We start from the raw sequence: 14,082 nt of genomic DNA on the forward strand, positions 1-14,082 counted from the left end.
GTGCTGATGTGGCTTCTGCTGTCTGTGCAGAGCCTTAGTTGGCCTCACTTAAAGTTGTGCTTCTAACGCTTTTAATTCACTTTCAAGCTTGCAGTCACAAAAGATAGAAGCACTGATACAAGCTTTAGCAGCTTCTCATACCATAGTCCTCTGGGTATTATTGCTGTCAATTACTTTAATGTAAATATTAAATTGCTCGTTAAGTGTGGGAAAATGGTTTCAGCTGTAAATGCCTCTTTAAAGGGTCTCTGCGTTTGTACTGTTTTTAAATGAGTATACATCAAAGAGAATTCATAAATGATTAAATTCTGATCACACACAGCGCCCCAACTTTTTTGGAATAATATAATATAATATAATATAATACGACAGAGAACAGGAGCTGACGTTCTCTCTCTCTCTCTCTCTCTCTCTCTCTCTCTCTCTCTCTCTCTCTCTTCATCTGTCTGGCTCACCGCTGCTCTTGTTTCCTCAACTTCATTCTCGGACTCACATGTAAAGGACATCAGTGTGAAGCTAACAAAAATCAAAATGTACAACTTCCTTTTTTTTTTTTTTTTTTTTTTTTTTTTTTTTTTTAACTACACCACACTTTCTTTAGAACAAAGCATAAGCGAGAGTTGTGATAAATGCTCTAATGTTAAATGTAATGCAGCTGAGTGTTCAGGGGAAGAATGTTCTGTGCATGAAAATATATCAATATCACCATATTTGGCCTCCAAAATACTGTGATTTTCGGACCAATATCCTCCATATTTAGCCTTTTTGTTTCTATGCAGTGTGAACAAGACCAAATTAGTATGCAAATATGTTTGGGAATAAAAATATCATATTAGATGATAATGGGAAATTGTTTCAAAAAGATAAATATGTGGCTGTTTTAGAACTTGAGAAAGATGGCTGATAAAAATCATTTGTGATATGTAGATTAACGGGATGATTTTTCATGACCTTCAGCATGAGGGAAGAGCTGAAGGAGCTCTGCCATACAGGAACTGCCATCAGTTGGGAACAGAGTTCAGTAAAACATTCGGCTACTTTATCCACCCTTAGTTGACAGCAGTAGGCTTTTATTTTGAAGGTGGATCGTCCGCTTTCCTGCAGTTTTGCGACTTAACGGTCTACATTGACGCCACAGACTCCACAGAGTCCCCAGACCCACCAGATTTATCTGTTTCCATATGACCGGGCTTTCATCCTCTGCGGGGTTCATACACATGCTGCGATCCCTCTGCGGAACAAGTACTGGACCTTGACAGAGAGACAAAGGAGAGAGAGAGAGAGAGAGAGAGAGAGAGAGAGAGAGAGAGAGAGAGAGAGACTGACATAGAGCGAACGGCCAAATGAGAGCGTGTTATCAGCGGCAGTAGCGGAGGGGAGCGCAGACACAGAAGAGGGCTCTTTAAATCTCTCTTTTTATACTACTCGGATCCTAATCGCATGAGAAGTTTAGAAACATGCACCTACTGGGAATATCTCTTTTACTGGCATATCTTCTCTACACCAACCTCGCCAGGGACTTCAGCCACAATGACTATTATTACTACGAGCAGGAACAGATGGACGAGCCGGTAAGTTTGAGAAACAATGACCAGGACTTGTTTGAAGTGGACCTGGCTGCCTGTGTGTTTCTGAGCACACAGCACCGGCCTACGTGTGTTTGTCATTTATCCTGATCAGGGACCACCAGGGTCCATTATGTGGCTTCAGAGGGGTTCGGAACCACATGGTCTCAATGTAGATTCTAAGTGGTACAATATGATCTCCTGAATCCCTGAGACATTTCTGGTTACTGCTTCAGTGTTCTGGAACTTGAGGTGCAGAGACCACCTCATGACTCATGATGGGGATACTTCTTTTCTTTCACTCTTTTTTTCTCACTGTTATCCATCACAGCACAATGTAGTAAAAAGTGAAGGCTGAAGGAGGAGGTGTGTGTGTGCTTCTATCCCCATCACAGAAATGACGACTAATTTGATTTCACCATTATTATTATTTCACCAAGTCTTAACAGACTGTGTTCTGAGAATAATTCTAAAATTAAGAAATTCAGTACTGATTTATTCAAGAGACGCTCAACCTTTTTACACATCAAGTTCAGTTTAGCTGTCATGAAGTACGACTCAACCTGTCACATTTTCAATACACAGTGAGCACCACACACTGCAGGCGTGGGGTTTGAGAGAAGTGGCCATTTAGAAGGCAGGTGGGTCAAATGAAAGATGCTTTTTAGTTGCATTCTGGGATGTGTAGGATTCAACATTTTGAGAGCTTGACTCATATGTGAAGTCTTTGCTGCTTTGAATTTAACCATTCATTTTTAACCAATCTCTCTTGAGTCCCGGGCTTCATGGATGTGCAATCCAAAATCACCAAGCTGTTCTCATTTCCAGGTCCTCCAGGTAGCTCTCAGTGCCTGTGTGAGAGGCTTTCTGCTAGAAAGCCCTTCTGCCAGAAAGCCTTTCTAACATGTGGTTAAGTCTTGAATGCAGTTAGGTTTAGGGAAGAAAACTACTTGGTTAGGTTTAGGAAAATATCATGGTTTGGGTTAGAGTAAGCATGTTACATACATGGTGTAATTTAAGTACGTTACATAAGTTAACATGCACAGAAGTTAAAACAAGCCAACGTTTACTTTTGGTCTCACCTGGGACATGAACAGCAGTCTCCTGGATGAAACCCTGTACTTGTTTGCATATCCACCCATCCCATCCTCTTACTTACACAAACTTCGTCACTCTCTATACTACGTCACCTGACCTGCTCTGATTGTCTAACATTGCCGTGGATAGGTTTACATTGTGTCATTGTGTCTCTTACAGATGCTAAACGGCACCTTGTGTGCCTGTATGAGACAGCGAGGGGCATGACGAAATGTTGGTATTTGATGTTCTGGGAATGACAACAGTCTGAGATTACCCCACAATTTGATTAATGCTAAAACAAAACAGAGCAGAGCATAGACACAAACCCGTGGCTTTGTCAGTACATAAACTCTGCATCAGCTTTTTTTTTATGCATTCTCAGGATGTTTCACAAATGAGACTTTAAAATCAGTGTGTTATTCTTAATTATTTCAATGTTTGAACCAGAACATGCACCCTTATCCCCAGGAGATGTGTCTATAATCTCTTGACATGTATATACCAATACAACCAGAAAGGAACCAGAATATTACTTACCCATGTAGCCTCCCAACAAAATGTGTATGCATACCCAGAAAATGCAGACTAATACCCCAAAGTGCCCTGAAAAATTGGCACAGCAATGTACAGTAACCAAATGCCACAACACTGTTGGCAGGAAATAAAGGCAGAAAGCAAAACCAGCCCCAGAGTGCTTGCACTTTTTCCCTCTGACTCAGTTTTATCTCAGTCACTTTCCAAGTTCTATTCCCCCGCTGTGTGTGTGTGTGTGTGTGTGTGTGGCTTTGGACAAGCGAAAACAAAAGGCACGTTAGCAACAGTCAGTGCTCCCAATGAGAAGCCAAAGCCAGATCTCTTTGAGTGTAGTTTCCTAACTGTTTGTAATCATCTGTTCTGGTACACAGGATATCATTAAAGGTTTAGCCTGAGCTTTTTCTGCTGAGCCTTGGGATCTGAGAGGTCATGGACGGAGATAGATACACAAACACTGAGTCTGTCTATCACATCATCAACTCGCTGTTTATTGTTTTACACACAGAAGGTAACACTGATATTTACTGGCTTTTGTTAAATGGTTATTATCCATCTGTCAAGTTTTCGAATAAGAGCTGGATTGATACACCATTGAAACGTGCTTTTCTTTAATGTGATGCCAGCATGTTTGAATTGAACTCCACAGCGAGGGAAACGGTGAGACAGAGCAGTGAACATTTTCCAGGGGGGAGGATTAGGAAGGAGTGTTTTCAAATTAGCCAGAGAAAAGAGCCAATGAAGGCAGGTGTCACAGGGGTCAAGTGTGTGTGTGAGGGTGTGTGTGTGTGTGTGTGTGTGTGTGTGTGTGTGTGTGTGTGTGTGAGAGTGTGTAAGGGGGGGATAAGGGCTAAGCAGGAACATGCAGCCATTTGATCACAGCAGACTTTTAATTGGAATGATTAGTTTTTCTCTCAGCTCCTGTCCTCCACATTTAAAACCCTCAGTTATTCTGAGGAAAGTAACAACTGATACCAGCCCATCTCTACAGGTGAAAATCTTATGTAGCTGTTAGGTGTCTCAGGATTTAAAAAAAATCATGTCGGTTTCTACTTGAGCATGCTGGAGATAATGCGGCAGGGTAGGAAAGAGGTTTCTTAACCAAGCCTTTCTGCTTTCCACACTTGTTTCACACTCAAACTGAGAAGTTCAGTCTGTTTTGTTCTTTTAATGTTGAAAAGATCTCAGTTTCCAGACAAAGCTATCTCTAGCCTCTTCCTAAGCCTTACCTTCTTCAGTATGCAACTTAACAAAGAACCTGTGAGTGACACATGACAGTATGATGCTTGCATCGCCATTTTATTACGATATTTGCAAAATATATTCACTGAGCTTTTTAAGGCCAATGATGCAGACAGTAACGTCCCTGTTTAATTCCATTGTTGGCTTTGTCTTTATTTAATTGAATTGGTTGAAGACAGTTTTTATTCAATTTTATTGATAATGAAATATTACAAATAATAAGAATAATATATTATTAATTTTGAAAACGGGGCGGCACGGTGGTGCAGCAGGTAGTGCGCATGGAGGTCTCTGGTTCGATCGCCGGGGTGGGCAGGGCCATTCTGTGTGAAGTTTGCATGTTCTTCCCGTGCATGCGTGGGTTCTCTCTGGGTCCTCCGGCTTCCTCCCACAGACCAAAAACATGCTCATTAGGTTAATTGGTGACTCTAAATTGTCCATAGGTGTGAGTGTGAGTGTGAATGGTTGTCTGTCTATGTTGCCCTGCAATCGGCTGGCAACCGGTTCAGGGTGTACCCCGCCTCTCGCCCATTGCCAGCTGGGATAGGCTCCAGCCCCCCGCAACCCCAATAGGGATACGCGGGTATAGAAGATGAATGAATGAATCATTTTGAAAACGACAAAGTTTAAAGGCGCACCCGTAGTTTATTTTTACAGGTCTTCTGAAGCACCTCTGCATGTGTGGAAAAAGTTCAACCTTTTGTATCTCGTTTTGGCTGTTTGGGAAAGTAATGTCTCAAAAATGTCCTCAAGTGATGTCAGTTGAGTCAGCGTCAGTTCGGCTGAAGACCACAAGTTTGTAAATGAAAAACGTCTGGGGGAGTGGATTTAGAAAGAAGTGAACTCAGCAGACCTCTGTAGCCCACTTCTCATCTCTGCTTCAGGCTCCATGCTACATTAGCCACTATTAGCACACACCTGAATGGAGTTGCACTGTGGGGAAAGCATGGAACAAAAAAATCATTTCTCTGGATTGATACATCAGAAACTGAAATGTTCCTTGTGAGTCTGACATTTATATGGAAGTGCAATTCGAACTGGAGTTCTCTTTAAGCCCATACTGTAGCTTCCAGCTGTTACTAGGGCTGTATTCGGAAGTGATTACTATTACTGAATGTAGTATGCAGTAAGTACTACATGCATACTGCAGCCTGCTTTTCATAGTAGTCTGCAGTATGAAACTGTCAAATAGATTAATTTTGTCTTATGCTAGGCAAGCATTGGCCAGTTTCTGGTTTTGTAAAATGGAAGTAAACAATAGCATGGCTAATGGCAAACCACAGCAACTATGTAGCATCCCCTTGTTCTTTAAAAGAAGAGAAATTATATCTGTGGATTTTATGATTTTCCAAAAGCTGAATGTTTACCTGGAACCAGATTCACCGGTGTTTTGTTGCTCAATTCACTGCAAATGTAACATGGTTTAGAGCTTGTCCGCTCAGTATTTCTGTTGCTTTGAAGCATAATGTTATCCTCCTTCAATCAAACTAGGTTCATTTTCATAGAACTTAGTGACTGATGTGTTTTTGTTCATGTTAATGCCCATGCTGGTTTTGTCATATAGTGAACATTTCCCTCTTGGCAAAAGCTGCATAATTTCAATGAAAAATTATAGAATAAGAGTGGTATGAAAATATCTTTAAATATCTTTCAGTTGTGGGTCAGGCTTTCCTCTGCCATTGTTGCTAAAGTCTGCGTGTTGGCTGCAGTGGTCTGCGTCACTGTGGGGTAAGCAGTTTGCTAGCATGTTACGTCCATTAGTAATGAAATAGAATGTGTAAATTGTAAAAACTTTGTTGGCCTGACAGGTTGTTTTGACCATTCCCACTGCACTGTGGCAGTAGGTGAGGTGGAGTAGTTTAATCCAGTGGTTGCCAACCTGGGGTCCACTGGGGGGCACCAGAGATGACGGGGGGCACACAATTTTATCTGCGCTGAGGTTGTGAGGTTACCAAAATTTTATTTGTGCACAATAAAACCCCAATAACACACCCAGAACAGAAACCTACAACTGCTTTTTGTTTTTGCAAATAAAAGTTTGTAATTAATCACTTTATTCTTTTAGTGCGTGTATGCGGTGGGAGGTGGGGTTGGGGGTCTGGCTTGTCTTGGACACAGGCAAGGGGGTCTTCAAGAGAAAAAGGTTGGGAACCATTGGTTTAATGCATAGTGGAGATTTTTTCCAAATCAGTACAGCTTTTGTGTGCATAGGATAATATGCTACTACAGGGAGCGGTTTAAATATATGAAGTTTGATTTAAAGCTTTGATTTAAATATTAATATTTTGTGCCACTTGGGGTGTAAATATAAAATTAGGCTGACAGACAAAAGGACACCAAATTTCACTGGCTTATGAAGTTTTTACAGCTACTTTACACATTATGTTAATTAGAAATCAGGACATTCGTTGTATCCAGCACGCAGACTCCACCAGCTGCTGGGGAAGATGTTTGGCTCTTCAGCTGCCAAATTCTCCACTATGTGCATCAGCTAGTTGCTAACTTGTGAACTAGTTTGCCTGCTGGGCAGGTAGGTTACAATGGGTTTATCAGAGCTTATTTGCTGTAAATGGTTGCCGACAAGGTTTTGTGACAGCAGCTCAGACTCTAAAGTAAAAATTTTTAGAATTGTCCAGTGATTTTAATTAATATCCTTTGAATTATTAAACTTTTTAACTGTAGAGTTGTGCAGCCTGTGCGTGTAATCATTATGGTGTATGGGTGGTCACCTCTTCCCTAATATGTATATGAAACATGGAAATTTGACTGCTCCTATATTAGTAATTGATAAAACATCAGATTACCCCAAAAATCAGAAAACACAGAAAACCTCCTGCCTCTTGTTTGAGTGCATGTCAACAGTAACAGTGAGCACAGCAGCTGTGAGCGTGGTGCCAAAGATTTGGGTTCATCCTGTAGGTCCTGCGATCGGCCACTGCCTCAGTCAGCCTGTTTGAGATTAGCACAGAATGTTTCTGGTCCCCAGAACTGCTATTCTAATGGAGCAGAGTGTAACTTAATGTAGAAAGTCAAAGGAAGGAGGGAAATATAGTGCTGCACATAGCAAAACACACAGCACAGGCCATGGATGCAGCTATTATAAGATCAGTACAGTTATTTCTACAGTGAGCGGAGTGTCTGCAGTGCTTTTCTCCACCTTTCAGCACAGAGACTGGTCCATAATGAAAACTACAGACAGCACAAAAGCCTCAGTTTGCGTGGCTTTAGTCAGCAGAGGTGCTCACAGAGCTCCAACATCACAAACCAGCGTTTGTGTATTTTGCTTCTTTCACTTTTCTATTGTATCGCATCTCTAACATAATCTACTTGAAATGTCCATCAAACTACAGCTATTACTGTGACTCATGCAGGTGTGAAACATCTTCATGTCTGAATGTTACCATAATATGATTCAGATGTCACTGAACATATCCAGAATTTCACTGAAACATCAGTGCTGCTGTCGTGTTTGTTGTCTACAGCTGGCTGAGCGTCAGATTCTTTCCTTTGAGTTTATCAAACACCTGCAGCATCACACAGCAGCTGGAACAATAGGTCCGTCTTTAAACTGAGAGAGTGATGTATGCATTTAGACGCAGGGGACAATAGCTTTGGTCAGGATCTGACCGTAATTACTCTGTGTTCTGCTACACAGTATAAAGAGTATAAAAAAAGCTGAGGCATTGTTTCATTGCAAGTTGAGGGTCATCATTGAGCTTTTGACTTTCACATTACTCACAGTCATTTGATTTAGAATATCATTTAATTGGGCTTAATTACTTACATACATACATACATACATACATAATGTGCCTGCAAGGCGATGGTCTCATTTCTTTCATGCAGGAAGACATGTGACTAAATTTCCTGTAGGAATGGTTGCCTGTCATAGATATTTTAATCATGTGAGAGACTGTTAACCACCCTTCTTGCCCAGTGGATTTCTATTCTGTTAGTATCTGGTCCTGAGGTCAGTCAGTCAGTCAGTCAGTCAGTCAGTCAGTCAGTCCATTCATCTGCACATTACCTTGGTCCAGTGTAAAATATCTCCTCTGCAGCTGATCAGAAAGACATAGAATTTGATTTGGATATTTAAGGTTCCTACAGGATGATTCCTAACAATTATCAAAGTCACCACTGGGCAAAGTTTCTACTCATATGCAATATTATATGATGAGGTCTTTGTGTTCTTAAATAGAACCATCAAGGCAAAATGTCAACTTTGCATCAGAAAGTAAAAACCTTCCAAAACACTTGAAGTGGAAAGAATATTACAGCCTCTGGGGTCTGCATGTGAGGATTTACAGTCTTGTCAAACACTGGGTGTCTATGCACAGTCCATTATCCTGAATCAATCAGGCAAGCTTGATTCCAAAAACATCAGTGTGAGGTCTGTCCTGGAAGAATCTATGTTCAAGCTGGGACAATGACTGACAGTACGGATTGTAACATATCAATTAACACACGGAATAAACTACAAAGCTGTACATGGTTCAACTTAGATCTACTCTGACTCATTTGACTTACTACATTTGGCTTTTTATGGAGGAAAAATCCCCAGTCAGCCTCTCCAATGAACCCTGTTTAGTACCATTTGTCTTCATGACTTTGGTAGTGACCCCTCGTTTTTATTTTTTTTTCTCTCTCCTCCATGTTATCATTGGCTTCCCACATCTAATTTTCTTTTTGACCTGGGGGATCTGCTCCATGGCAGTTTTTGCTTCACTGCTTTGGGGGTTTTCTGAGGGTAAGACCGATCAGCCTACTGGTACTGTACCAAATAGTATTTCAAAATACCATTATACTATAACAGTGTCAGTGGGAGATAATACTCCTTACGGGAACTCCTTCCTGAAGTACCAGATGGAAGGGACTTTACCACACATGGCAAAACAGTGACTGTCAGAAAGTTTAGACAAACACGATAAAGTAGTTAAGTGTTCATTTTGTCATATTTGTTGTTTTTGGCTTATTGTTACTGTACGCTATTCTCAGTGCCGTTTTTTGAGACTTCTGCACCATCATCATCATCATCCTTGCAGGATTTGCCATTGCCCTCTGATCCTGTAGTTGGCCATGTGAACAATGCCACAGCTATGCGATCAATAGATTGTATACATAGAACACAGGTTATATACTGCACTTGTGTTGTTTTTTGTACATGCCATCACATTTTTTAAATCTGGTGGCTTCCTCCTCTTTTGTGCCTCAGTTGTTTGTTTTGGATGAGGTGGAAGAGGACTGGCTCAGTACTAGAGCATCTGCAAAATATTCACTGGCATTTTTCATTTGTTTTCATTGTCCATGTGTTTACATTTATGGTTATGTTTAGGCAACTCAAATCATATGATAAAGGTCAGCCAATGATTGTGCTTGGTTAAACACTGAAAAACTCAATGGTGAAGACAAAACACCAACCATGACCTTTGGTGTACATGTTTTGTACACTTTAACATTCACCCCAGCCTCTGCACAAGTGTTTGCCCTCACAGTAAAAGGTCAACTCACAAACATGCATTTGGATCAGATGCTACAGGCAGATGAGCTGCAGCATGTTACCTCTTAAACATTAGTTACTGCATATTAATTATTATATTTGAGTGCAGTATAGTTACAAACACAGTTATAAACACAACACGTTTGCAAACAGCTGCCCACTGTGCTGTATATATTCAGCAGACATGAAACAACATTAGTATTTATTTGCAGTAGTATTTTTATTTCTCTCCCACTTAACAAATGTTCATCACTCTCTTCTAGCTCTGTTTTGGTCTGCACCCACTTCTGAAGGAAGTATCTGGCTCTATAGCTGCGAAAAATGCTCCACTGTGTTCACCAGTGAGTCACTTGTGTGGAATATATTGATGACAAGAGGTTTGAGAGAGCTGTATACAAATTCTACTCAGTCTATAAGTAAACATTAAAAAGTGCACAGACATAGGTACATATATACATGCTCGTGTCTGGGTCTACTCTTAGTTTTCTTCAGCTGTGTGGCAGCTTCTGAGGGCTTGAAATTGCAAGAGCTCACTTGCCATCCTTTTTTAAAATTTTTATTTGTGATTAGCAAGCTACTAGTGTTAATTTTGTTAACATAAAGTAGGACTAAATATGTTTGTCAAATCAACCCTTTTCTCCATGATAAGACAAGAGGATGATGAGATAGCGCAAACATTGTGGCTATATCAGCATGCTTTCTTGCTGATGAAAAAATGTGATGTATGTATTTTTTCACCTTACTGCGCCACTCACACCATATTAGGACTACACTGGCAGCACAGAACACAGTCAGAACTCAATGAGTGTGTGTGTGTGTGTATGTGTGTGTGTGTGTGTGTGTGTGTGTGCATGTGTATGCGCACAAGCACACGTGTGGTGGTTGGTGTTGCAAGTGTTTTATGTGGAACAAGGCTGCACCTGACACCTTAGCAGGTAACGTAACTGATGTTTTTGGTGACATCAGAATATGGGGTTTATTTGTCCTTCACATTATCATCAAAATGAATTTGGGTTAGTGGTTTGGTGAAAACAAATCAATGTAAAAATAAGATGGAAAGCAAGACCCTCTTTACAGCAGTAGGAAGCACAAGATAAAACTAAGAATAAAAATACAATAAGTACAGTAAGTATGCATAACATGAAATGGAAAAAAAATCCAGTGAATGGACTAATGTGCTCTCTGCTCTCGGTTCTGGTTTAAAGCCAAGCTGCAGAGTTATGAATGAGCTGAAGCATTTAAGTTCAGCCCAATTCTGGCTCCAGCTGATGCCCTTACCCTCGCCAGTTTATGTGAGATTTGCTGCACATCTATTCTTAAATTGCTACCATTGTTAATGTAGCCCACAGTCCATAAACACATAATATTTTTTTTAATTATTAGTGGTAGTATTATGTGTTTTTTTTAATCCCACATGGAGTCAGATCCAATTGCAGTAAACGTGGTCACCCCATATTAGGCTCAGTAGGTATTTGACGGCAGCATTCCACTCAAATCACCCCCATTCATTACTGTTTAGATTGGTTCTAATCATTTTCTCTGTTAAAACTATTATACAAAAAACTGCCACTGTCCCAGCTTTAATTTTGAAAGTAGAAGGAAGGGTCTAACACGATGACCCTTCACTTCCAACTCAGACTGACCAGGTGATGCTCTGCTGTCAGTTTCATTTTGCACTAAGGGGATTCAGACTGCCAGAAGTAAGTGCAAGTAGCTTTGATCATGACAAGAATCCCTCCTGCTGGTTCAAATGTACTTACAAAATTCCTCCTGCATGCTCAAATTATCTGTTATGCCCATGATTCTGTCCTCCTGCTCTTACATATCTGTGCCTTTGTGCTCTCAAAAGTTGACTTGCACACTGAGTTGCTCTCAAAATTTGTTTTGTGCTCATAAATGTGTTGTTGTCAATGTATTTCCATACTTTGCATGGAAAGTGGCAGGGTGGCTGTGGCTCAGCAGGTAGAGCAGTGGTCCACTTATCAGAAGGTCAGTGGTTTGGTCTGTGGCCTCACCAGTCTACAGGTCTTCTGCTCTAAATTGTCAAATTTTGTGTTTTTTTGCAATCTTCCTGGTCCCCGTTTATTGCTGCTTGTGGCTACATTCCCTGTTTTTCCTTGACTAATTCAGTAATCAGTCGATGTCTGAAATTTGAGCTTGCCAAACAGACACTTAAGCTGTCTGTGTTAACATGCCAGTTTTTACTGAACAGTGTTACTATTCAGCAATAGATTTAGGGTGTACTTCCTGCTGCTCATGTAATCTTGGTGTTCTTGTTTGTACACTTGCAGACACGTGGTTAATATTGAGTGTTAGATTTTCCATCTGATTGTGCGGAAACTTCATGGATGAATTTTCACTTTTGGTTTTATCTGCAGGAAACCTTCATAGAAACTTTGACCAAGCTAGGACCTTCTTCTAAGTGAAATTCTGCTGTTATCTTTAAATGCAGTGATGGTTTCAAGTGATGATGGTTTCTAGTAGTGTACTGTTGCACGCCAGAAAGTTTCCAACTTTAATGTTATTTGTAGGTGACCCTGAACTCTGAAACTGATGGATGTGTTGAAATACTCGACACAAAGCCAGCATCTTTCTCTGTCTGTCTCCCAACTCTGTCTCAATGCCTCTCTCTGTGGGCTTATGTTGCTCCATCACTCTTACTTCATCATGATGAAGATGACTAAGAATAGAACAATATCGATACTCTTTTTCTTCCCTTTGCCTTGATCCTGACCCAGTCACCACATCATCTTTCATGTCTCAGTTTCTATTTATTCTCGACTGAACTGCTTCACCCCCCTCTCTCTGCCTCTCCTTCTCTGTCTGTCTGTATCTGTTGCCCATATTTCACAACCCCCTGGAGTCTTCAGAGGAATGTAGTGTGTAATTAGCAATAATTTTGAAGGAATTTTCTGCGATTTCTCTGAGGACAGTCCAGCTCAATCTCACTGCTCTGTCTGAGTTTTTAGATACATGTCCATCGGGTTCAGATATCAACCTTGTTAACTAAAAGTATCACTCTAAAAAATGTTAACTGTTCCTCCAGATACGAACAGAAGTTGACACAGTGTGCTTCTGCTGAGCATCTGTTTGGCTTCCTTATAGTTTGTGGTTCAAAAGAAAATATAAGCGTTTTAGGTAGCTATTCAAAAAAGCCTTTTAAAAGATAATGACAGGTGAAGTCTTTGGGAATGGTTTGAGAAATTCTGATCAGAGATAAGCATGCAAGTGAAAGAAATAAACAGCACACTGAATTCAGAAAAAAAGTGCAGGCGGTGCTCATGATTTGTTACCGGACATGCTTACTAAATAAGGGTGAGGTTTGATAACCAGTGTCACAGTTAACGGAACAGCATCTGCACCAACCTTTCCCTCAATCTAAGCACATGGCCTTGTTTCCACATTTCTTTAGAACTCCATTCATTTTCTTTAGTTATTATTCATTTTCTTTATGTATTGTGATATACTGTAAGCTAAAATGGTGAATTTATTAGATTAGATTAAGCTTTATTGTCATTGCAGAGAGTACAGGTGCTACAAAATGAAGTTTAAAATCTAATCAGAGGTGCGAAAAGCAGTCAAGTGCAGAGTAATGTACATGTGTTTAAAGGCATATATACATGAATACATTAAGATATATACAGTGTGGAGAGTATTAACAGTATGAACAGTGTGTAATGAATACACTAAGATATGTACAGTGAGAACTGTGGTACAGGGTGACTGAGCAGAAGAAGCTGTGCCTGTGCCTTCTGGTCCTGGAACAGAGAGTCCTATAGCACTTCCCAGAAGGGAACCGTTTGTGGCTGGGATGAGAAGTGTCCATGATGATGCTGCATGCCCTCCACACACTGGTTGTGCTGGAGAATCTCAATGCCAGGGAGTGGAAAACCAGTGATGTGCTAGGCAGTTTTCACCATCCTCTGCAGTGCTGTCTGCCCTAGACAGAGCAGTTGCCATATCATGCTGTGATGCTCTCAGTGGTGTGACAGTAGAAATAGGTTGTTTTCACATGATGTCACAATGGTGTGAACTGCAAATGGAGGGCCAGAAGTGATTTTTTGCATAGGAAGCACCATACTGGCTTGTTAACTGCCCGCAGTCAGGATGAGCTGAGTCAGAGGAAATGGTGTACCATTAGTTATTGTGTTAGATCTATGGTGACAG

General features: G+C 40.7%; 1 protein-coding gene across 1 annotated transcript in view; it reads left to right on the forward strand.

The window, feature by feature from the left end:
- Window positions 1-1,192: 1,192 nt before the first annotated feature.
- vegfc (vascular endothelial growth factor c) overlaps window positions 1,193-14,082 on the forward strand; it is a 67,950-nt gene continuing 55,060 nt past the window's right edge. The window contains exon 1 of the mRNA XM_076728952.1: window positions 1,193-1,571. Coding sequence (XP_076585067.1) covers window positions 1,458-1,571 — 114 coding nt within the window. The 5' untranslated portion in view covers window positions 1,193-1,457. The remainder of the gene's footprint in view (window positions 1,572-14,082) is intronic.

This window comes from Chaetodon auriga, chromosome 4 (genome assembly GCF_051107435.1).
Source record: "Chaetodon auriga isolate fChaAug3 chromosome 4, fChaAug3.hap1, whole genome shotgun sequence".
In the NCBI taxonomy this organism is placed as follows: domain Eukaryota; kingdom Metazoa; phylum Chordata; class Actinopteri; order Chaetodontiformes; family Chaetodontidae; genus Chaetodon; species Chaetodon auriga.